The sequence below is a fragment of the Drosophila erecta genome, unplaced genomic scaffold (genome assembly GCF_003286155.1).
Source record: "Drosophila erecta strain 14021-0224.00,06,07 unplaced genomic scaffold, DereRS2 tig00000021-arrow-pilon, whole genome shotgun sequence".
Classification (NCBI taxonomy): Eukaryota; Metazoa; Arthropoda; class Insecta; order Diptera; family Drosophilidae; genus Drosophila; species Drosophila erecta.
Genome location: NW_020825198.1, coordinates 10,626,157 through 10,652,449, shown reverse-complemented (window position 1 = coordinate 10,652,449; position 26,293 = coordinate 10,626,157). Strand labels below are relative to the sequence as shown.

The 26,293-nt window shown below is 40.5% G+C and overlaps 1 protein-coding gene across 1 annotated transcript; it reads right to left on the bottom strand.

Annotated features, from left to right (window-relative positions):
- Positions 1–1,030: 1,030 nt before the first annotated feature.
- Positions 1,031–3,001, bottom strand: LOC6546181 (potential E3 ubiquitin-protein ligase ariadne-1). The gene is made up of 2 exons (XM_001972238.3): positions 2,919–3,001; positions 1,031–2,857 (listed from the first exon to the last, which is right to left on the bottom strand). Exon 2 carries the CDS (start codon positions 2,781–2,783, stop codon positions 1,248–1,250), a length of 1,536 nt encoding a protein of 511 aa, XP_001972274.1. The 5' UTR covers positions 2,784–2,857; positions 2,919–3,001; the 3' UTR covers positions 1,031–1,247.
- Positions 3,002–26,293: the final 23,292 nt, after the last annotated feature.

Sequence of the window (26,293 nt, the reverse complement as noted above, 5' to 3'; positions counted from 1 at the left end):
TCATAAATTAGTCAATTCCAGGGTGCAAACTTGTGGCATCCGCAATGCTGCAATTCGAATGCTGACACGTTGATGACCCCGCAATTGAACTGCCATAAGAAATCACTCTGCGAGAGAGAGGATTGTGTGATGTGGGGAGTTGGTGGGTGGATTTGGGAGGTTGCAGGGGGTTAGCACTGCACCGCCCACTTTCAACACTTGCCACAACAATGGTGCACAAATATTTACCAGCCAGTCGATGGTGGAAAAAGGCAAAGGCATCGGATCAGCAGCTTGAGTCTCAGCCTCAATTTGAAATCCAATAAAATTTAATTGGAAACTTCATCACGGGTGCGAAAATTCACACTCTAAGCCAAGGCAGGCACGACTCGGCTGCCGTTTGCCGTAAATCTATTGGCCAAGGCTTTTCCAGTTCCCAGTTGCTAACCCCCAAAGCCCCCAAAACCCCCCCCAAACACATCGATATATCCACACGTTTCGTTTTGCACCTGGCGGCGTTTCTCTTGGGGAAGCATCGCGATAAGGAAATATTTTTCATACGGTTCATACGGTCGATCGGTCGGTCGGTCGGTGGGGTGTTCATTTCGTTCCATTCCGTTATTGGCCATGGCAATATATGGCTTATTTATGATTTTCCTCTTGCCATGCCATATCTCTCCGGTCCATTGTCGACATTAATCGCTTTGCTTCGCTGAAAAGTATAACATGAAACTGGGATTGATTTATGTTATAATTACAAAAGCCAGACGCATATTAGGGGGCCAAGAAGGAGAGCAAACAGTGGGGGCTGGCGATATAAGTTGATTGCATCTATGCTTTGCAGGAAATTGCACAAAAGTCTCAGTGTTCCAATAAAGGCAAAAAATCCTGCAAAATTCTAAACTAATTGAGTTTATTAGAGGTTAAGGATTACAAACTACATTTTTTGGATGAGTTCTTTAAGTTACAGAAGAGTGTGCGCATTGCTACATTGTAATAGCAAGGCAATAAAACCAACACAACCAATATAAATGCAAGTACTTAACAATGCCTTAATGCTGGTGTTTGCTTTTTGTATATATTTTTTTCTTCCTGTATCAAAACTGTGAAATTTTGAAAAATCTTTGTCGAGCGAACTGAATTCAACTCAACTCGAGTGAACTACCGAAAGAGATATTGTGTGTGTTTCTTATAAAGTCTTCAGTATAAATTCCCTTTTTTGTTGTGTTACATGTGCCTCGAATACAGGTGTCTTATGATTATACGAGTTATGTAGTCGTCTCCTCTTTGAATTCCCACCAGTCATTTTCATATCCCTCCCTCACGTGGCAAAGAAGGACATGTCGTCGTTTTTGGCAATAGTGCGATAAGTCCAGGACCTTTTGTTTAACTTCGTAGATATTCTTCACAGTGATCTCTCGCTCCAGGCACTCGGAGAGCTTCTCGGTGGCCATTTCCATGTCCTTCTGATTATCCTCGAATATGATCTTCTGATTGTTGTTCATCAGATAAAAGGCGAACACATAGCTATACATCAGTGTGGTGCGACATTGGCATAAGACATCGACGGCATCTCGCAGAAATTGAACCTCAATCCAGCTCATCTCCTCCTGCATGTCATCCATTTTGGCCTGGATATTGGAATACAATTTATTTTCCATTTTCAAGCTCTGCATGTGGTTGCTATATCGATTGTAATAGTGCAGATATCGGGCCATCGAAGAGCGATATTTTTGCTGAGCCAATCTGGCCTGTTTGGCCTCCTCCTCGTCGAAGCGATTGCAGCTGTACCAGGACGAGCCGTGTGGTTCCCAGGATCCCAGGCACACCCAGCAGAAATCATAACGGCAGGATGGATTCTTGCATACCATGTGATTGCAACCACCATCCTTCTCGATGGTCACATTGCACTTGGGGCACTCCTTCGTGTTCTGGGCAATCCAATTCGAAGTCTCCGAATCCTCAAGACATTTTTTCACCCACGTCTTGAGCGAACTGCAGCTGGCGGGTTCGTGCCAATTTTCGCCGCAAGCAAAGCAAAACTCATGGCCACACTTGCAGTGGACTGCTCGTGGCTCGGCGCAAACGGCCTTGACGGCATGGCTGCAATTGGGGGCGGGGCACCATCTCATCAGCATGTTGCACTCCACAAAGGTGTTGGTGATGAGCTGCTGATATCGCTCCACGACCTCTGGATCATCGGCAAGTTTCAGAAAGGATACATAATCCACCAGGATCTCGCAGTTGGACGCTGGACATTTGATGGTATTGGCCAAGCCCTCGCTGCACGTCTTGTTGGCCAAATATTGTTTCCAGCAGGCGGCACAAAAGCTGTGGCCACAACCCAAACCCTTGAGCTCATCGCAAGAACAAAAGCAAATGCCACAGAGCTGCGGCAGGGGACGGGATGTGGATGCCGCTGAATCGAGTTCACTCTTCTTCTCAAATGGATTCAACACATGGGCACGCTGGAAGAAATCCTGCGGATTGCTCTCGAAATAATTTTCAAACAAGCTCTCTTTGTCCCATTTGAAGTGATTCAGTATGATACGCGTGACTTGCGGTGGCAAATTCAGTACATTATTCACCTCATCAATTATGTTACGCTGATGCTGAACAATCTGGTCCACCGAAAGGACCTTGTACACAAAGTCATCCGTTTCGGGACTGTTGGAATTTTCCGGCAATAGGATTTCCGTGCAGGTATCCTCGCTGCCGCTGTCATTTTCGCAACTCATGTGACTGAGTAGCGACCGATGCGAGTCACCGTGGTCCTCATCCGAGAATTCCGATTCGGAATTCATATTACCAGCATGTGGTTAGAATTGTTTTGGAATTTATAACACCGTATCTAAAACATTTGATGGTTTTTATGGGCCTGATGGGATAGAGACTCTTGAAAACGGTACCAAAAATGACAGCAACAACGTTTTACAGACCACGTATCGTATTGGAGGATATTGAACACTCTCGATGTAATGAAATTTATTTTTACTTCTTTTTCTTCTTTTTTCTACTGAAGACTGAACCTACTTAGTTAATACTTGTCAGGGGTCAGGGTTTCCTTTTGCGAAAAGACTAAATCACAAAATAAATTATGCGACGTGGCAACATTTTAGGATAGTCGCTTTCGATTGAACTTATTTGAGAATACCAGTGGTAATACGAGTGTTGTAAAACATGTTTCTAATACGTAATAAACTATTATTATCAATAAATTGTAAAATAATTTTGAAAAACTAGTTTTTCAATTGCTAGAAAGTTAGCTAAAAACATTTTAAAGAATGTTTATATATTTTGAAACACTAGTCCATATACCAAACACCTAAAGCGTTCTGCTTTGAGTGAATTTTAGTTGCTATGCGGCTTTAGGAATCGAGCATTTTTAGTTTTGAGTTGAGAGTCCATCCAAATGCATTTGGCCTGCGCTTTTAACGCGTTCTCATATGCGCACTAAAAGCTTTTCGGGATATATGTTTTTCATAACCCTTTCGTGGCATAAAACAGAACAAAGCAATGTCTCAAGTGGCAAGGGTAAGGCACGTAAACAAAAATGAGGAATAAAATCCAGGAAAAAACCACACACACACACACATGTGCGATATGCGAAATGAAAGTGAAGTGAGCGCAGGATAATGACGACCAGAACGGGACGGAAAACCAAAATGAGAGAGAGAGGGAGAGGGAGCGATATGGAGTAAGGGTAATGAGTGTGCATAATGCAGATGCAGATGCAGGATCCCGGTCCAGGATTCCAGGAGCAGCCCAATCCAGACCATCTCCAGCACTCATTGAACAAACGGGCTCAATCTGCCATGCCAAGATGCACTTGGGTAGGAGTACACTGCGAGCAAATTAGGGGGTAACATTAATTTTTCAAAATGAAACCTCTTTGTTAGTAAAAATTTGAAATTATGGAAGTTTAATAATTATAATTAAATGGGGGTATATAGTGATTTAAAGTTACTTACAGTATATTTTATATATAATATTTTTCCTATCGTCCCATGCTTGTCTTCAAAGAAGCATTTGTTTTAATAAGAAAATGTTATTTAATCAAAGAACATTGCTAAACCTCAAATATCTTTTGCACAATTGCTTAAATTCAATTTAATTTCCATTTTTTTGAGTGTTGAATTTCGCTTACGTGAGTGTATGCATTTATAGAGGAGAAACACATATCGTGGTCATGCCTTTATTTCGTTCTCTCCCTTCTTTTTTATTTAAAACAAAGCCGCACAACAACCCGCCAAAAACGGTAGCCCGTTTCAGAAAGCAAAAAAAAAAAAGTAAAGCGAAAAGAGCTGGCAAAAATCATTACAAATAAAAATGCAAAGTCGCCAAAACAGCAAAGGCAGCCACAAAATCCCTTTCATCAGTTCGTGTGGTTGGAGATCTACATTCTCGCCCCTTTTTTTGTATATTCATCCAGCATCTTTTCAACTTACAGCCAAATTACAAGAAATCCTTTCGTGCGCGTGAATGCTTTGGTGGAAAATGCGGAAAAGGAAATAATTTGACCATTTGCTGGTGCAAAAGAAACAGGGATTACAAAAAAGGAGCGGACGAAGGCGGTTACCAGCAAATGGGCGTGGCCCGTGTCATATGTGAAAAATTTGAAGAATTTTCTACCCCTGCCCCCAATGCAAATGCAATCGCAACACAGATGCGCCACTTGTTGGCCACAACGCTTTATCATTGCCAATCGCGTCGAGAGAGGCCGAAAGAAAGAAATGGCCAACTGCAATGATGATGGTCAACAGCGATGGCCCTGTGACGTGACCACGCCAAAAGACCAAGAACCACTAGCCCGATGATGATGCCAAATAGCTGATAGGCAAAGCCAACAATCCCGGCCAACTGACATTTTTCTGCGCCTACTTAACGCTTTTTGCACGTCGAAAAATAAAGAATTTCAATGCATTTTTAAAATTTGAACTGGAAAAATGTTTAATTGTGTACTACAATTAAAATAGTAATATACTAATAAAAATAGCACTAGTAAAACTGACTTTACTAACGCCAAACTGAAGATCTTTGGTGTTTTTCCGAAATTTAGTGATGTTCAAATGAAACTCCTTCATTTTGCAGCGTGTACTTAATGTTCCTGCAAATATTTGCTGCGAAATATTCTTGGGAAAAATTTCTGCAGCTCGCCGAACGGTTTCTCTGGCCAAAAGGATGTTCGCTTGGAAATTCATGTAAATTAGCCAGGTAATTACAAGCTTTATATCAGCGGCAAACGGATGTATGCTGATCGCGGCGATAAATGCGTTCGCCCGCTTCTCGCATTATAATTACTCTCTTGTCTGGTATTGTGTAGTCGATTTGAAAAGCAAAAATTAGCTGGAAATCAACGAGCATGAAGCGCCGACACTGTGGAAGAAAATCAGCGCTCGGAACTAATTTGATTTTGATGCGACGGGGCCCCCAAAAGAGAAATGATATATGTACGAGTATACTCGGTATGTGTAGGAAAGAATGCTAGCCTTTTTATTTTATTTTTTGTTTTTCTGTATAAAGCCGGGCTCTCGATTCATAATCAAGTCGCGGTGAGGCATGAGTTATTACATTAACGGTTGGCATGGACAGCTGAATTTATGTTTTCTCTGCGCCATTGATTGACCTTGAGTAGCGGTTTAACAGTAGCTGGCCGGCGATGAATTCGTATATAATTAATATCAAAATTAATTTCAAGTTTCGAATGTGTCAGAGATTTATGTGAATTTCGTTTTGGTCTACGGTCTAGACTTTTAAATTCGCTTTAAGTGCGATCCGGGTGATCATTCATCAAGTGGTTGGTTGGTTAGAAAAATGGGTTACGGTAACAGCACATTTATCACAGAATCTTGCTGAAGATGAGTCAGTAGATTCCCTACGTGTCACGTTTGTATATTTAATTCACAATTGGTTTTAAATATTTCATAATTTCCCTAACCCTCTAGTTGATGTGTATAACTTGCCTTTTGAAACATTTTGCACAGACAGCTCTTTTAACTCTTCATCAAAGAAAAAGCATTGCCCAAAATTGCTTTGAAAACGATTGTATTCTACGGCAACCCTAAGGCATATCCTTATCATAATCCCACCCCCACAAATTATTCGCAAATACTTCCAATCAAAAGGGACTGCGAAAAAGGCATACAAAAAATGTAGCCTTGTGACAGAAAACTTGGGTGCGAAGAAAAGTGAAAGTGCTCCCCCTTTTACACATTCAACCCCCGAAAAGTGAAAGAAATCAGCAGAGGAAAAACTTTTTTCCACCACATATGTGTGTGGACTCGTATGTGCTGCTGTCTCTTTTCATCGTTTGGCGGCTTTTCGCCTTTGAAATTGAAGCATTTCCGCCATCTTTTCTGGGTGGCATGGTATTTTTAGCCAACGAAGAAAGTGCGTTAAGAAGGAAAACTACGCCACTTCAAAGTGGCAGTTTAGTTAGTAAGTTTGCCCCCAAGAAGGCAAATCACTGGGCTCAGACTTCAAAGCGGGTTTTGCATTTCGTCCGCCAATATTCTCGCGCTTTTGCGGCTTCTTTTCGTTGGTTTTGTGAAAAAAAAAATAAAAAAATACCCACATCCACTTTGTGACATAGAGAACGTTGCCTTTGAGTTTGAAAAACTTTTTTTGAGGGCCGGCAGTATGTGCAGGTATACATATGTATGATTCAGATAAAGGACTCGCTGGCCAGTGAAAGTCCTGCTGCGGAATTTCGCGTGTTCAGCTGACATTTAGTGGAGTTGACGGGTTCACACTCGTCTAAGTGGGGGGCGGTACTGGATTTTATGCCATTCTAATGGGTACTCAGGGGTGGATTGGTTGTAATTAAAGCTGATTACTCAGGGTAGTATTTTGGGGCATTACGGCTTATTTGAAATAAATTGAAATTTTTTGTAAGCAAATGTAAATATGTAAGTAAAATAGAGTCTACTATTTGGCTGCCGACTTGTGACAAATTAGCACAGTGAGCGTCAATCTGCGTAGTGACTATACGCACCTCCGCTGTTATTAAAAAAAAACGCTGTTTAGTTAATTACTTAACATTGGAAATTTATGCAATAAATATTTGTTATATTTGTCTGGTCACAACTATCCTGCCTGCCATACCTCATAATACATTTAGATTATCTGGTTGGCCTTTAATTGTTTGATTCGCTCCTATCGGATTTTCTTTGTTTTTTCTCCGCATTTTTTTGTGGCTGCTTGGACCGCGACTGTCTGGCACGTCTTGGTAATATCTTGGTGTTTTTGTGTGACTGTGTTTTCTAATGCACGTCACGTGACAAAATTGTATAATTTCCAAAACGGGCAGCGGGCCGCACGTCGCCCATTGCCATTGTGACATTTCCGGTTAATTTGGCGCCAGCTCAGCCGGGTTCCAGTCTCGTTCGTTACCCCGTACCCAATGCAGCCTTTTGGCCCTCCTTCATTTGAGAAGCCAAAGGGGACTGCCACATTTTTTGACACTTGGCCAAGCAAAAATCACAGCGCAGGAAACATTTCCTTTCCCTTTTCTGGCCAAATCGCAATTACCTTTCCCTCTGGTTAACGTTTACGTTAACTCAGCCGCTCGGTAACGTAATCGTAACTTACTTTTCCTTTCATTTTGTGGCCGCCAGCGGTTGGGACGGACAATGCAAAGATCAATGCCAGTCGTAGTCAGAAATTAGTAAGTGCAACTAAGGCGAACTAAGGCGAAAACGAGGGCGCCCACTCAATTCCCCCCGCCCAATCCAATCCAATCCAATCCCCATCCCCTGGCCATCACTGATACTCACTCTTTGGCTCTTTGGAGCAGCAGCCATGCCATGAGTAACTGACATTAATTCAAATTGTTAATTCATGCCTGTCACGCTTTGGTACAGCGGTGTCCCCACAATATTTCCTATCCCGGCTCTAATGCACTGCGAAAATCGTAGGGTCACTCAAAATCAGCTTCCAGCGCATCGTAGCTGTCAATGTAAAGTGGGCATAAATTAATTACTTCACTAACAACACAACATTTTTCTCAAGAGTAAGTTATGATTTTATTATATACCTAAGAAATATAGAACTCTTTGTATAATGCGTTTTTATTTATGTTTGTGAATTTCAAAAATTTAAAAGTAATGAATATTATCTAGACTATATTGCAAATAAAAACTTTATATATTTTATTATTTTTTTGAAATGTAACTTTAGTAATTTCTTCAGTATTCTAATTGCCATTCCTTCGCCCAGTGCAACATTCGAGTCTCTGTGTGGTGATTGTGTTGACGTCTACTTGGCCGGCTGTTGTTATTGCTGCTAATCCAGATCAGTGACCAGTTCCACTTAGTAAATACAATGCAGCAGTGGGTGCTTTTGCTGCCTGCGTTTGCGTTTGCGTGTGCTCCACCGGCAGTAAGAAATACCTCTAAAGCCACCAGAACCACCAGAACCACCAGAACCACTAAAGCACCACCCATTCCCCATCGACAGCCAAGACGTTAATTAAATTATGCGACTTCAACTTAATTACGAACGCGGTCCTCCCAATCACACCCCTTGGCACATTTCATTCTCAATGGGAAATGAAACGCAATCATTTGAAGTTTCTGTCTGTACAGCTTTTTTATACAATTTTAATATACATATATGTATATATTTTTGTATTATTTTTGTGCTTTTGTTGCAGTACTTGAGCGCAGCGTTCTCGAGTACAAAATGAAAGTTGTTTTTAGAAGTTGTTTCTGGTTTATGGTTCTGATTTAGCTGTGATCTCTGTGGCTGGCACCACTTGGCTCTTGGCTTGGTATTTTGGCCAACTGACGTCATAGCCTGTCCACCACTTATTGGTATACCATTTGTATTTTTATTTATTTTTTTTCATTTATTTATTTCTATATGCAGGCTATGCAATTTATATGCATGGCCTGACTTCTCTCTCTGTGCAGTACATTTTTTTCACCAGCATTTTTTAATAACATTTTCAAATGCCATGGCATTTATTACCATACTTTGCCATATTTTTCTTTTTTTTTTTGTTTTTTTCCCCGCTTACTCTTTTATAACTCTATAAAGCGCAATCAGAAATATTTATATAGCAGTCGGCAGCTGGCAAAAAAAACACGTTAACTATGCCATTGCTTAGATACTTAGATACAGGCACTTATAAAGTCGTAACAATGGCAACAACTCAATTGTGAATGAAACTGATACAGTTGTAATGACTGCCACAAAGGTGTGGAATACAGTTGCTGGAAGTATGACTTCAGTTCCGCACTATTGTGATTATATATTGGCTTTAAGCTTAAGTATTAATAATTTGGAATTCAGATGTAGACTGCACTTTATTTGCGTGCAATTAAATTCAGATGTGCGTCCTTAATCTTTATTGCATTTTATTCACGGATTTCCAGCCGCCACTTGAGCATAATTATTATGCAATATCCCTACGAAGTCCTTTTGTTTCAACCCCTTCGGCTAATTAGCAACGAACATCATCCGCACGAACACAAAAAATGCAATCAATGAAGAAAATGCATGAACACTTGAGCGAAAAAGCCACGGAGCCCGTACGAAAAAAAAAGCGAAGAAAAAACCCTTGAACAAATAAATGCAGGCGAGCTCTGTACAGACGGGGCTAAATGAAGTGTAGGCTCAAGTAGGATGAAAATAAAAATTGCAGCAAAGAAGGTACTAATGGGGAGGGGGACACAAAAAAAAAAATGAAAATAGATGGAAAGCCAACAAAAAGGATAACTCGACAGGCAGGCAGGATTCTGAGAGGTGCACTTGAAAATGGAATTTATGCTTCATGCATGATACATCATCATCATCAACATCGTCATCTCGTCATCACTCCACTGGCATTTTGGTAATGGAATCGTACGCACCGCACCAGCTACCAGAACTCCAGTGTTCCATCCTCATTGTGCTCGTCATTGTCGTTTGCGATGTCCTCTCGTACTCGTCGTCCTGGTCCTCTGGTCCTCTGATGATTGTCGTGATATATCCCATCCAGGATGGCTGACTGGAGGGGCCATAAGTGTTGCTACGTGCTCAAAAGCGTTTCATATTAATACGTATACGTATACGTATACCAGCATGTTCTATGTTCTATGGCGGCTGTGTAAGCAATCAAGTCATGTGATCCCTCTATTTGAGCGAGAGGGTAGAAAGTGACTTCACTACAACACATGCTCCCCATATCAGTATGTATGTACCTACATACATGAGGCATACGACCCGTACTACGCAAATCCACAATCCTGTCAACGGCAGGACATCAACATCATCTTGGCCAGGCCAGCCGAGCTAGGCATTCATTGCATATTCATATGCTCGGCACAAGTTTGTTGACTTTTCATTTTGCCTGGCGCTGAATTGTTTACATTTAGCGCTTGGCGTGCTCAAAACAAAACGCCATTCGTCGGCATCCACGGCGTATGAATAATTTAGTGAGTCATTAAAACTCAGCTGCAAACGTCATCGCATCTCAGTCGCAGTAGCAGTCGCAGTAACACAGCGGCAGTCCCATCATTCTTCGCCTTGTTATGACACATTTCACTTTTCGCCAGCTTTGCAATTAATACGCATATAGCCAACTTGCTTTTCCCCCCATTTTTTTTTCATCTACTCATATTGCACGCAAATATTTTCCCTAATTGCAGATGTATGTTAGATTTTCCGCTTATTTAATGACTGCCCACGCAATATAAGTGACTAAGATAAATGATTATTTAACCTGTAGTTTTAATGGTAGTTGCTGTAAGTAAGCTGTAAATAATAAATCAAGTTTCAGTAAAAATGCATGAAAACATATTTATATTTATTGAAAAGCTATGTGGCTTTAAGGAATTATAAATTTGTTTTTATGGACGAGCGTTTAGACATTGCATAGAGTTTAAATATTTATTAACATAGTGCTATATTCCGTCACACCGACTCTTTAACTTTATGCCAATCTTAAATTTAACAACTATTAATTTCAAAAATATTTATGCCTTTTAAAGTTAATCTCACGTTTTTATTGGAAAATGTTTTTTTCTATAATTTAATGCATATTTTTATTTAAGGTGTTAGTGGTTATAAAGTTTTTAAATGTGTTTCGATACTTGTGCAGCTACGCAATTTAAATTTGGGGCATTTGTTATAAAAGAACATAAAAATATAAATTGCTTAAGTAACAATACATTTTTATAGCCAGTAAACTATACAAAAAATTGTGCGCATTGATTGCCTAATCGATTAAATTACTCACTTTCAAAAAAGTTTTTATGTTTGAGAAGGATGTTTGCAAATGATGTCCGCAAAAGTAATCACATGATCACTGATTTATTCATAGAAACAATTGATATATTGAATATTCAAACCGTTAGTAGCCATTTATATTTATTTTTTGTATTTTTGATTAAAATTATGTTCTTTTTTAACACTGGTGGTATTTATATAAAATCGATTTCAGTGAATCGGTTGGTTATAATTAAACACAATTAAACACAAATACAAACCCACAATTCGTTGTGGTGTTCTGCGTATAATAAATCCAAAAATCGGCTCCTTGTTATGCGATTGCAAATCTTCGAGTGAGCATTCAAAATTCCCCTGCAGAGCTGGCTGTCTGTTCAAATTTTGGGCTATCAAAGTCCCACCTGTCCACCGCACTCCTACTCCTTTGGAAAACCCACTCCCCATGGAGGTTACCTAAGTCAGCACAAATTGCTGCTATAGCCAGACGATGACGATGACTGCGACTACGTGATGATGATGATGATGAGGACAAGGTGTTGCTTTTGTTAGAAAATTTCATTATTTCGGCTTAAGCCGACAACACACACACTCACTTGTGCACTCCTGTGGGATATTTATGTGCCAGGTACTCGTATATCTGCACACATGCCATTTATAGCCAGGGATTAAAAGTCAAATCCTTTTGTTTAAGTGCCAAAATTAATTTTCATTTGACATGCAATGGGCCACAGAAAACATGTTTTCCGTCTGGGCTTGGCCAAGTCATGTGGCCTCGGCCCGGCCTCCCATCTTTTTTGCCCATCATCATCTTGGGTGGAGTTTTTCGGCAGACGATGGCGTATCTTGGTTTTAAACGAGTACAACAAAAATACTACAACGAGAAAATAGAAAAATGCATATATAAAATTTAAGTGAAGCCAATAAAGCCAGCTGAATGCCAAAACTCTCGCCAATCCATTGGCTGCGCTTAATTGAGTTGGCCATAAACGGTCGTCCAAATATAATCAAATACCAATTTAAATTAACTCAACAGCAATTTAAGCCGGCACAAAAAATTGCAACTAACCGACAGCATCAACAACCACGGCTAAATGCGAAAAAATTAAATTAGTGCAAAAATGTAAACATGTTGTCTAAGGCAGGAGAGGATTAGGAGCAGGTGAATGGGGAGTAGAGGCACTCGGACATGTAAATGACGCCCGGCACCAGCCTCAAACATGTTAACCGCATGTAAACTGGGTCCAAACCCCGTACACTCGAACCAAAAAACCTCCGAAATGGGGAGTGACCACTGGCGGATTGAGGGGTTCCAATTGAGCGTAGGCATTTTAACGATCGGCGGCAAACTAAAAATCTGAATCGGAATCTGCATCTGAATCCGTCCAATTTGCCAGTGTCTATGAACGGATTGCTTTATTGGGGAGAAGCTCAATTGGCGGAAAAACAACTTTGATACATTGAGTGGTCAGGCCACATGGCAGGCGTTTTATTATTTTCTCTCTTTAATATGTTGTGGAGTTGAAGTATTAAATGTCAGTAGCTATCAAGCGTTACCTACTGACACCTTTTGACACCTTTCATGTGCAAAATATACTTCAAATATTTTTGATGGCTAAACTCTAAATAAAGCAAGAAATTTAGTCCTATTCTAAACCATCTATAGTTAAATAATATTAATATCATAAACAAATTGTAGCACATTCATATGTTGTCTCCAAAGTATATTATTTTATCTGAGAACCAATCAAATTCCAATTTCTTATGCCGCTCAATACCACTTTTAATTTTTTGTTTATACCCAAAGCTCACACACTCGATCGATTCCCTTATGTTTATGTGGGATGAGTTGAGGAGTTGAGTGGCGGAGGTCTGAGGAAATTGAGGTTTGGGGCCATGTCAGAATTTTTGCGGTTGGGCCCCAAAGGGCCCCTCGATTGCATTCCCCGCGGCTCTTTTCCTGGTAACCTGAAAAAGTATCGCATTTCAATGGAACATTGTTGCTGGCAAATATGCATGTTAGTTCCATGGAATTATGATATTTTCAGCGAAATTTGAAACGATTTTAATTGGCGCCTACTCTCCAGCCGCCCACTCTATAAGTTTCAGAACATGCACGTAATTCGATGCTAAAATGAATTTGAAATTTTATACAAAAATATGACATTTTTGTTTCTCTCTTTTTGAAGGAACTTTATTTTTCCGTATACAGTGGACTATCCTAAATGGGCAACAATGTTGAACTACATTTTGGGCTTGTCGATTAAAAACAGCTAGTAATTGACATATTTATACTAATTGACGTATTTATATATAGAAATAAAATTTTACGCAATAACTAATATCTTGTTTTTGATACTGATAATTTAATGGTTTCAACAATAGAAAAAAAAATGTATAAAATGTACTAAACCGTTTTAGCACGTATTAATTTTCTTTAATATTAAAAAAATTTTTTTTGCAACATTGTTTTTTTTTGTTATATTTTGCGTGTTGCTGCTTATTTTTTTGGCTTACCGCTAGACGATGCCGCCTAAAAATTGCGAGAAAGAGAGGCAAATGGTGCCTAAAAACTTGGCAGACAGAAAACTAAAGTTTTTTGTTACCTGACTGACTTCTGATATGCCCGGCCAGCGACTAACGGCAAAACATATTTTTGTTTACCCTTCGAACTGCCTGGATTAGCCTTCTGTGGGCCCCATCTTAACAACAAAAAAAGGGGGGAAACCTGGATCCACTAGGGGCCATCACCGCACTCTTATCGCCTCAAATTAATCAGCTTAATCCGTCGAAAACTTGGCTAGTTGAATGGAGTTGCCCTCCCACTCCGCCCGACAAAAGATTTTGGCTAACCAGAGATAAGCAGTTCTTGTATGTGCAACATGCAACGTTAACATGTTACCTGCCCCCAAAGTACAGGTAATCATTGTTGCAGGTTTCGACGGGCTTAGTGGTTTGTGAGTAGACGTAGTACCGCTCCCGGCTTTCGTGTTTCAGTCTCTGGATTAATGCTCAAATGCCAGAGGGTGTAATGCATATAATCTAATAAGCAGGTGAACTCTGGCCAAAAGGGTTGATGGCCAAGTTTATGTGATGGTGTGGGGAATGGCAGTTGTACTAACGTTAAAGTTGCATTAGAAGATAGCATAAATAACCAGGCAAACAACAGAGACTAATGCGCCAGAAACTGGATGAGGGGTCCTAATTAAACTTGGCCAAAATCAACAGAAGTAATGTATCTTGATGTTGCTTTGGGGGCTTTCAATGAGAAAGGTCTGTTGCTTTTATGTTGTAAGTTTATTATATTTCCAAATATTTAGACAAGGCTTTGTTAAAGCACAATAAAAAAATGTAGTTCGGTAATTACCAAGGCTGTGTATGCTAAATGATATAAAATAAGCTAACTAAAAGTTGAACTAGAAGTATTTAAAGCTGATTTGTATAATAGCTAATTTCTTAGGTGTTTTCTTTTTAGAGATAAATCAAACATTTTCCACAAATTGCACTTTGCATTTTTCGTCCGCTCCAATTGAACGAAATAAAAGCCAGTCGTCTGTGGCTTCAGCGTTGAATTGTTGCCACATTCAGAGGCAGATTCACTGTCAATTCCGTTTGAAAAAAGCAGGCACCCACCCATCAACCCACCCAGTGTCCAACTGACCATTAGGCTAACCAATAGGGCGGACAAACACTCACATATCGGATGGAATCGACTGTGAAACTACTCAGCATAATGGGCCATGGAGTGCCATTCAGACGCAACCGGTCCGTTGGACAATAAACAAAACATTAAACTAATAGCGGATGAGTGCAGGGGACAGTTTGCCATTATTATGTTCTCCACATTTATTTTTTTTTTGTAATATTTTAAACAAGTAACGGTGGCAGGCGATTCCCCATAGAATGTGTTCGCTTGCGTGGGGCAGCCACACAAACATAAACCCCCTCCTCCCCAGCCGACAAATCAAAAAGCCTGGCCAAAACAGCGCGGGCAAAGCCGTCAACAGCCACCAGCCGCCTCATCAATAGAGGCAAAATAAATAATGCAAACGGCAATTTGAGCCTGCTCTCTGCTCCCCAAGCCAACGGACAGTGGACAGTGGACACTGTACAGTGGACATCCGACGATGGACCACGATGATGATCACAATCCCATTCCTGCTAGAGTATTCAGGTAGCACACTGAGAAAAATTAGCTCATTGCGGCTACGCTCACTGACGTATTTCAACTGACATACTTTTCAAAAATATATACATTTTAAATAATATAATTTGTATTTAGATACGTATTTTATAGTTCAAAATTTGTAAAAAGAAAAAGTTTCAAAAATTAATTTTGTAATCAATGCTGAAAGAGCCAAATTTCAATTTGGACTTACTTAACACAATTACTAGAAACTTTGAAATCTATATTTAATTTCTATATTATATAAAAATCTGGTTAACTTGGCGTTAATCGTTTCCCATTTTAGATATGGTTTTCCTATTTTTTCCAGTGCAGCCAGCCACATTTGCCTGCATCTTTTGAGTCAAAAGGAATGTGTTTCATGAATTTTAAATTGCATACGAAATTGCAAAAAGATTGATATCCAATCTCACGCAAGGCACCATGCAGCAGGTGGGCGGGGTTGGGTCTGGGTGGTTCCACCAGGGGGCGTGAGGATACAGGTGGCCAGTTGGTTACAGGTGATGGGGTGACTGGGTGCCTCGATGCCTCGGTGCCCGGCAGATGGACTTCTGGTTCCCCTTGGACGATGGGACATCGCGTCTGGACCAGACGACATTGCATTGATTGGTGCCGTTGGTTGGCCGGCAATCGCCGCGGGCTATTTGCTAGCCAGATCAATTCTCGAATGGACACTGGTCTCCTGTAAACCAGACTACAAAAAATAACATAAAGTAAAAGACTAGGAGATGCAAGAGCTGAAGAATTTAAAATGTATGCCTTCCGTTTGCTCATTTCAAGCATCGGGAAATTGTGATTTGTGACTTAATGTATTTATATAAGTCAATGGCAGTTGGACACGGACGGTCGGACGGGCTCGATGCGAAAGAAGCAGCCCGGACAACTTGTACAAACTAATTTTATATGTAAGTGGTGTAAATATCATTTTCTGCCCCGCCATCGAGTGCTTGAATGCTGTGTTGCCATTGGCATTAATTTGTAAAGATTTCTTGCCATTTTTCCATCACTGGCTGGCTGACTAACTCGTCTCTGTTTTTGTACATTTCAAATGGACAAATGCCAATATGTTGGCGTTGATGGTTGGCGTGTTTGAATGTGATGATTGTGGGAAAATTGCCTCGCTTGGGATGGGTTATACATATAGATGGGTGCATCGGATGCTTGGGTGTGGATCTAAGTGGTTTGAAGACTGTTCTTGGGTGGGGAGAAGTATCATAGTGGTAAAAGGCAGGGGATTTACGCTGTGGGTTGGTTTTTCAAAAGGTTAATTGAATTTAAGTGGGTTAAAATGGGAGTAACCGCTGAATTGCAAAGGTTCTTTAATAATTTGAATATTCAACAGATGAACTTTTCATAAACTTTAACGAAGAACATAGCTCATAAACTTTGCTTAGCTTGGTTCACTGCAGGCTGGAAATTTTGTATAATCTTATCTTAACTTATCGGTATATTCCACTTTGTCATCATCAATCGGGTAATGAGCAATCGCAAATTCATGGCAATCAATTCGGGACCCGTTATATAGACATTTTTCATGATTTATTTGAGGAATGGCAAAAGCCAATCGCCAGCTCATCTCGAAGCCATCGAGATTGCTGACTCCTTCGTACAGACTTCAGGCTCATCTGCATAATTGTGGCTGCCAGGCGTTTCTAATTGATGTCCATACTTGGCCACGTCCAGAGTGCAAACAAAGCGCAAATCAATCAGCTAACAAGCCAAACCAGCGGCAGTTGTCGACCGGGCCAAGCAAGTAACCTCAAGCCAAAAGCAAACACTATCGCTAAAATTAATCAAACCCAGCCCTCCTCTCCCCGCGTTTTCCCAATCAGGTGTGCGAGTATGGCCTACCATATTAATTATGTTTATAATTTGCACAACGGTTAACACGCTCTATTAATTCTTCGTTTGCAGTTCAAGCCAGCACAGCGAAAAATTCTGTTGCCTTTTTTTTCGGGAGAAAGGTTGCTTACATATCTGATTATCTGCATTTATTTAGCAAAGCTAGAGATTAAGATAAATATACATACTCGAATATTCGCTAGAGCTTGTTTTTTATTTGTCCTTTAATCAACTTCAGCTGTGGTCGTTGACACCTAGCTTTCTGCCAGTGTATAAGAAAAGTTTGCTGCATTCGTATAGTTTTTACTTACTTTTTTTTCATTCGCATGGCAGCATTCTGGCCGCGTGTCCCGGCGATAAGCCTCAGCCGCAATTTACACACTTTATTAACGTATTAACGCATCGATTGCAATGGCTGACAACAACAACAAGCAGAGGCAGGTTTCCAAGCGGATGTTTGAGGGAAAGTTTTCACCTCCTGTGCGGCGCGCGCACGCTCAGCTGCACTTCCTTTTCGGCCGATTGCAGAGTAATTGCATTGTAATTGCAATGCTAACGGTGCAAACATGCCACCCCCTCAGCGATCGATGCAGATGGATCTTATGCACATGCCTACATACACGTACACCTCGTATGTATATCCAAACATATACATCTTGTAATATACACATTTGCTGTTATAATATATTGTAATCGCGATTAGGTATGCATTGCCTGCTAGATCTGCCGCGCCATAAATCGCACCCAAATCGGAATATCCACCACCCACTGCCGGTTTCGTATTTTGTATCTGAAAATGCATAATTCATGGCAGATCAAGCTGTTGCTATATCTACAGCTTTGGCCACACAAAATGCTTGGCAAATATGTGGCGGCCTTCGGGCCAAAAACTGGCTACCAACACAACACTCGCTTTTCTGTTTTCTTCTTTTTTTTAGTCTTTTCCTTTGTGGCAAGATCAAACCGCACAAACCGATGGATGAACGGAAAAACGTGGCAAGAACTATGCAAAAAATTATGGCTCGGTTCGGCTCATAGAGCACTTTGAATATTGGCCAGAGGATGAACACCATTTCCCCATACCCCTGAGCATCTTGGCCCTGCCATTTAGCCACACTAAAGAGGTTTCAATTACGAACACGGCTACTGCAAACGCCCCGAACGGAACGAGAAAAAAAATAAAAAAAAACAGTGTACAAAAAGGGGGGAAATAGCAGAAAAAGCTGAGGCCCAAAGCCAAAAGAGATGGCCAGGGAGCTGCTGGTCTAGCTGCACTGAAATTACAGTAATTCCCATCACTTAGAGCGCATATTAATGGCCATCGAACGGCGGATGGCGGACCAAAAGCATTCAATCAGTTTTTCCTCCAACTTGCACCGCATTTTGCATATGGTTACATGGCCCCCTGTGGCTCATTCGACTTAAAGTTCAACAGCATTGCCAGCTAAAGTGCACTGCCGGAAAGAAAATCTGAACACAACTAATAGCCATTGGTTAGAAGCTTAAGGAACGGCTGCACAACGCTAAATTGATTATTAACTTGGCTATATTAGTAACCTATTCGGATACATTTCTATGAAAAAAGATATTATACCAGAAGATGTCGAAAAATTGGTCTTACCGATCTAAACGTTTCACTATGTAATTGATAAAGAATCATACCAAAATTATGTACTAGGTATACTAGATTCGTTGAAGAGTATGTAACAGGCAGAAGGAAGCGTTTCCGACCATATCTATTATATATATTCTTGAATAGGATCAATAGCCGAGTCGATTGGCTGAAAAACGTTATGCATTATGCTATTATTATTATTATTATTATTATTATTAGTTTATTATTAGTTATTATTAGTTTCTTAGGTCTAACAATTATTAATGTGTTTTTTGTAAGGAAGTAATACACTTAGTCAGGTATTTGTTCTCTGTGCGTTATCTCTCCTGACAAATGAGGAAGGGAATCTGTATACGGCATATCTATTGATCTCTAATTATGCCAGGGAACGCAATCGAATAAGAATCGAATCGCTGGAAAGCGCAGATGAGAGAGAAAAAAAATAAGCCATTTTAATCAATGCCTCGGGACGCTCGAGATGGCCAGCATTTTAGCATTTTAGCATGTTGACATGCCACGGCTGTCAACAGCTGACAGTTGTGGCCCGGCCACGATGCCGCACTCATTATGGCCAGATGACCAACTTGGGCAGACGGAATGAGCCCCAATCCGCAACTGCAAACTGCAACTTCAGTTTCAGTCTTAGTCTCTTTCTCCAGTTGCCAATTGCGATTGCTATTGCGATTCGACGGCGCTGTAAATTCCTAGAAAATGTGCGCATTTCATCATCATTTTGAGACATGTGCTCCATTTTTGCGTTGCCTTAACTGACTGACATAACTAAGTGAAGATGAATGCGAAAAGCGGATACACAAGGAAAAAGGGATTCATTTTTGAAAATATCTTTTAAAAAAATTTCACCCAGTTCATTGAAATTGTTAATCGTTTAATGATTGTAAAAAATTGTTGAAATCGAGCCAGGTTCTTTTGAAACATATTTTTTATGTTGTAACCCAATCTACATACTGTGCGTTTTTGGCAGTGCAGTCACGGCCAACTAGCTGCAAGCAGCAACATATCCCAGTAGCAACCTGCAACAACATCCAGCATCCAACTGACGAACGGCAGCAGCATCCACAGATATCAATCATATTTGAGATGCAACTAGCGAGCGGAGACCAAAAGACCAGGATGGAGTCGGGTCGGAACTGTGGCCATGGCCGTGCCTTACTGTCTGGCCGGGTCCGCTCCATAATTATATTATGTGGCATGAATTATTAGACCATATTGGAGCGGCTCTAATGCGTTTCTCGGAAATGTACGAGCCAGGCCCATACGAGTAGCCTGAAAATGATATTGCCTTAATGATGGTAATGACTCGCACTCTCCTTTTGCCCCAATACCCCGTAACATATTCTCCTCCATACTCCTCCATCTGGCCAATACCGTTTTGGCCGCGCCGTGTGCGCCCAAAATTGGTCAATGTAACGTTAATTAAATCAAAGTCTGCTGACCAAAGCCAAAGCCAAAACGCAACCTGACAAATAGATACAAATGGTTATTGGCACGTACGTGTCGTTTGCCATTAGACACTCACCGTGTTGATCTCAAAAAGAGAAAAGGAAAATGCTGAAAAATTGGCTAAGCAAAATCTGTATTCTTTGTAGGACAGTTACTTCCTATAAGTGGTTTATAAACATAATTATTATGCCAAATCTATCCTTTATCTGCATGTTTATGACTCTTAAATTTACAATAATAGTAATCAAATTAAAAATAAATAACTTACTTCGCATTTTATTTGACCTGATTCCATATATACTTACAAGCTTTAATCTTAACAGTCTCTAAAACTAAATTCCCGTGAAAACGATATCCCTTTAATATTAATAAAACACGTTTCCTGTTTATATATATTTCGGCGTAGAAACGCTGACTTCTCCCTCGACTTTAGCCTTAACTTTTTTTACCTTTGCACTTGGTCGTGGGCTGTTACCCCTTTCGTGTCACGCCCCTGCATAATTAGACGCGTGCTGTAATTATGCATTTACATACGGCTGAGAGTGCGTGAGTGGGGGCTTTTTGAGGGCGTGGCCCGCACCGATGGTGTTGCGTATTTAGCCGTCGACTGTCGACGTTGCAAGGCGATGGAGCAGCGATGGCCACTGAAAAGCCAACGCGAAAGCCAAAGCCAAAGCAATCAAAGACGCATGAGCGATGAGCGGTGCAAACTGTTGCAACACTGCACGCCAAATGGCATTATAATTATAGTAAGTGGGGGAGCAAGTGCAGGGGGAGTCCTATAATTATGGCTAGCGGTGTGGCTATGAAAGTTTGAGGTGCAAGAGTCGTGTGGCAAATGGGAAAATAACAGCTCACGTTGCATCCTCGTTAGAATCGAGAGGGATAAGCCCGCAGACGAATAGGTGCTAAATACACTTAGACAGGTTGCACGAGGCATTTAAAATCTTTAAATATTAAGTATATTATTTGAAAAGCAAGCAATCATAAGAATCAAAGAATATTTTTTGCGTTTTTAAAGTCAAGTTACATTTAAATACGAGTCCTTAAGTCTTATATGGATTGCGTTGTTATAAATATTAAGAATATTTCTTAGGTAAAATATAAACCAAATATATACTAAAATTTTACGTTCTTACAAAAATTGATCATTTTAAAGTGAATTGCCAGTAAAACGGTTTCATTCGTCACCTCTCATTTGCTATTTCTTGTTTGGCTTTAATACACAACATATTTTAATTGCCTTCTTCATGCCTCCAGAAAGTTTTCAATAAATCTGTGAAAATATTTCCCAAGTTGCCAACATAAATCAAGCTCAGCCTTCGTTTTCACCTGTCTATCTGTCTGCCCGCCAGTCTCCTTTCCCCTTTGAATCTCTGGCCAAGGCAAATATTTATAAAATCCAACAATGCATTATCAAGCGGAAGTGCAATTATTCAACGTGCAACATTTTGCGGCAACTGCTAACTTGCTGCTGCTGCTGCTGCTACTGCTACCGCTGTTGCACTGCAGTTGCTGCTGCGTACCAAACCAGCAATTTCTAGCAGTAGCAGCACAGTAGCAAAGGCTCTAATTAGTTTTTGCAATTTCCACGCGTTCCACCGCCTGTCGCTACTTAGTGTCAGTGCAACAGTTGACCCCCTCTGCAAGCCCCAAGTGCCCCCTTTTTGCCCCTTTTTGGTCATCGACTGTAGACAAATATGCAATCAGCAGTAACTCAACAGCCTTTGTTTTCGCCTCGCTTTTCCTCAGCTTTTTTTTGTATCGATGGAAATGATAGAAAAGCAACAGCAGCAGCAACAGCAGCAACGAGAATCCAGCATACTTGCTGCAATCAGGCTGCCACTTTGCCACTTTACTGATTTGGTATTTGGCATTCGAGCGAGCCACTCTTTGATTGCCGGTTACCAAAAGTGCCGGGCAAATATTTAGCCATATAATTTGTGGGGCGTACACTAAACCCCCCATCGGATCAACGAACGGACGGAGCCCTGCTGCACTCATAGGAAATTACTTTATGAATGTGGCCATTGTTTCGTTAATCGTAAATATGGTATTGAAAAAAGAAGAACATTTTTAGAATGGAAAACTTTATGCTTTTTATTCTTTCTATTTAAAATAATGCCATAAAGATATACTAATTACATTTTTAAAATACATTAAATGTTAAATCTATGATTTGGTATATTAATAAATTAAAATACTGAGTTCCGTTTACTTACATTGCAATCTTATATGTATTTCTAATGAAAACGCCTTACTCTAGTTAGGTTTTAAAATACGAAAAATATCCTTTTAGTAAGAGATTGTAAACTTAAACTGCATGTCAAGTCTTCAAGTGCTATCAACTATTTTTTATAGTGAACACACGCAGCAAACTACACGAATGTAACTGACAACAATAGGAGTTCGACTGAGCGGAGTAGTCGCTGCGGCGAAGGTGCGTTTGCATTTCTAATGAACATGCTACGCACTTCCGCTCGCCACAATGAATGATGAGAAGCCCAGCCCCATTTGTAGTCCCATTTCCATTTTCACTCCCAATCCGAGCCTCGCCCTTACTACATCATATTTTGCAATACCATAATTTTGTGTGGACCTCTCGTCCGTCCCTCCACAAAATTGCATTTGGTTTGGTTATGCGTGGCTAGGCACATATGTATGTACATATATCTACCCTGTATACCGGGTCTTAACCAACTATTCTGCACCCCCATCTTTCGAGTCACAATTCCCTAGACATAAATCTCTCCTTAATATTTCACAATAATTTTCAAAGCTCCCAATACCATAAATCATCGAAGTAATTGAAGCAACAGCTACCAATGAAATTCGGGTCCGCCCTCATTCACAAATTAATAAGTCTTAATGGCTTGGAAGTCGAGCATGTTTGCGATTACAGCGGCAATTTACAAATTAGTGCCACATGGGGCAATAGTTTTTCTGGGGGGTGGGGTTGAGGGTCCCGCAATTAGGCTCCCACTCAAATGTTTGTCGTTGACCTTTCCTCCCCCTCTGGCCATTCAATAATACGACCCCTTTTACAGCTCCCTATCGAAGGGGTTAGGGTATTTGTATCTCAAGGGATCAGCTCTGTTAAGACACCCAAATGGTTCGGTAATAAACGCGGGAGATTTGATATTAACTGTCACTGGATGCACTTGGAATATTACTTCGAAATATATTACTATTGTTTCTCGTTTAAGAGAAGCAAATCTACTTGTTATTAAAAACTAAAAAATGAATACCAATTCCGTTCTATTAAAATCAATAAAGCTTTTTTTTTATTTTTTGTAGAATTTTTTATCTTCAAAGATTCTTTCATATCATACTCAAATGTGGCTCCTGAAAAACGCGCCTTTGGATGACTAACACGGCATATGTTAGGCATTCAGATAAAGAGTATTTTACTGTTTGTTTGAAGCAAACACGGAAAGTTCTCAGTCGTAAAAACCGCGTCGAGCGCTTTAACGATGACACACTCGAAAAACACATTTCGAGTTGCCAACAGATAACAGGCAAGTTCAGCCGACGCAAGTGAGGGGCTGCTGTAAAATGTTTTCAACACTTTCATAAAATATTTTTACACATTGTCATTGGCCGTGGTAGCCGGGTGAACATTACAATAATTTTTTAATAGCTCATAAAATGCCACAGTTTAAAATAGACAACATGAGAGCGGCGAAAATGGAAAACAATTTGTACTCGTAATTCATTTGTCTGCCGGGATTCGGAACGGGATTCGACCCGCATTGTTTTCAAATTTTCCTTTCCGTTTTTTCGGAGCAACTCACTTACTTAAGCAGCTTCTTCTTGTGGGCGTTTGCCGCTGTTTTAATTGAAGGTTCAGTAACCTTTTAGCGACCTAGGGTCGCGGGTCGGTCAGTTGGCATAGTGCGAGCGTGTAGTTGTTATGGCCAAAGTCGAAAGTCAACCCCCATCATGCCTTCAAGCGAAACATGCGAAATCCCGAACAAAAACTAGGGAGCAATGTGGCTGGTTTGTTGCCGTTTGGTGTTGCTGCTGTTTGCTGCTATTGCTGGTATTGCTGCTGCCGCTGACCAACGGGCCGCGTCTAATGCGGAATGTCAAATGTCAAAATATATGGTGAAAATGTGTCAACTTTCTTATCTGATTTGGTCACGCTGCTACTTTATAACGCCAAATGTATAGAGTTGTTGCTGTGCGTGCTTCAGCGCACATTTTGGGGTGGGGCGTTGGCGGTCGAGACCTGTTTAGAATTCAATTTTCATACAAACGAACCCCTGTCCCATTCCCATTCCCATTTCCACTCCCATACTTTACCTTTTAACTATACATATACTGCAGGTAGCCAGTCTTTCCGACATAAACGCGCATTGGGTTAATAACAGGGAAATAACGAAACATGAACAAAAAACAAAAAACCTAAGCGGGAAAATGGAAAAGCTTAAGGTTTTTCCTTACCAAATTCGTTTAAGGTCCGGCCTTATCGACCGTCTGCAAATTAGAATATATTTCGTTAATTTATGCCGCCGCAGTGGGGTAGCTGCAATTAAACGCAGCCGGCAAAATGGGCTTTGATGTGCCACTTATTGGGCCGAACCGTTGGCCAAAAACCCATTAAAGGCCCTAAAAGCCGATTAATTAATTTATCATCAGCCCGAAGGCTTTGGCTCAAAAAGATTCGCTAAATTATGTGGTATACCCGGTGCAACTGCAACTGCAACTGCAACTGCAATCTCGTAGATAAAGTATCTGGGGCCACAGTTCAAGCCACTTGGCCATGCGCAACACGCGTCGCGGCCAAGTCTTTAAATCCGAAACGGGAGGCACGTCAAAAGGCGACCCAAACGAACTTTGCTTTGACCCCAAAACCGAAAAAAAACGTTTGACAACTCTGCAGCAGCAGCAACAGTAGATGCAGTAGATGCAGCAGCAACATCGAGCCGAGATCGCTTGCATCTGCAGCTGACAAGAAGTCGCCGAGCTGCGAGCTACTTTGGCTGAAATGATGTGAACCACTTAAAGTGGATCTGCTCAAAGAAATAGATATAGGAAGAAAAAGGCCAACAAAAACAGAAACACAAACTAAACAGCTAAGTGCACTGAGAGGAAAACTAAGTGGCAAAAGAGTTATATAAGGAAGATGTCAAAAGTATAACTATGCAAAGATACATTGAATAGGAAGTGTAATCATAATCGATACCACTTAGTTTACATCCTCGACTATATTCACTCCTTCATACTGATAATCCTTTTGAGGATTATACTTAAACTCTCATACTTAAGCGACTGCTTCTTGCAGTGCATTTCACTAGACGGACAAGAGTCGAAACGACCATTTAAAGTATATTTTATCATTCATTCAGCTGCATCTGACTCGGACTAGCTCATTATCATACAATGACATTTTCCTCCGGCAAACTGTAAACTTCAGACTGCCATTTGTTGCTGCTGTTTGCTGCAGCAACTAAATTCCTTTTCGACTCGTTTCCTAGTTGGTTTCGTTTTGACTGCTTTTAAGTATCTACTCTCCCGGCAGAGCAACTAAAATTTCGTATGCATCTGATGGACAGCAAACACAACATTGGTAACGTAACAAACGGGGCCAAAGCGAAAGATCAGCGGCTTTTTTTTTAGCATATAAAATGGGCAAATATATATGGGTTTACCCATATGTGTGTCGAAAGTTTCGGATTTCGGGTGTCTTCGATGGGGCCCTTTTGAACCCTTTGCAGTGGCACGTAAGTGGCCGCCACAATCGCCTATAGATCGGGCCACAAATCGATTGTCATGTTGCAGGCGGCATTCTTCTATTATATTGCAGCTGGCTATAAAGCATTTTGTGGTCTTTTAGATGGAAATGTGTGTTGTTTAGAAAAGGCAACAAAAAGTGTAAAATCAAAGAGGCAATCAAATCACATGAAAATCAAATAAAAAAAAATGAAAACTATATTCAAGAGCTTAGTATGCAGTTAGTTTTTCTTAATATGTTACTCCTAAAATGATTAAAAGCGATG

Coding starts and splice junctions, on each gene's coding strand:
- LOC6546181 (XM_001972238.3), bottom strand. CDS start 2,783: ATGAATTCCGAATCGGAATTCTCGGATGAGGACCACGGTGACTCGCAT.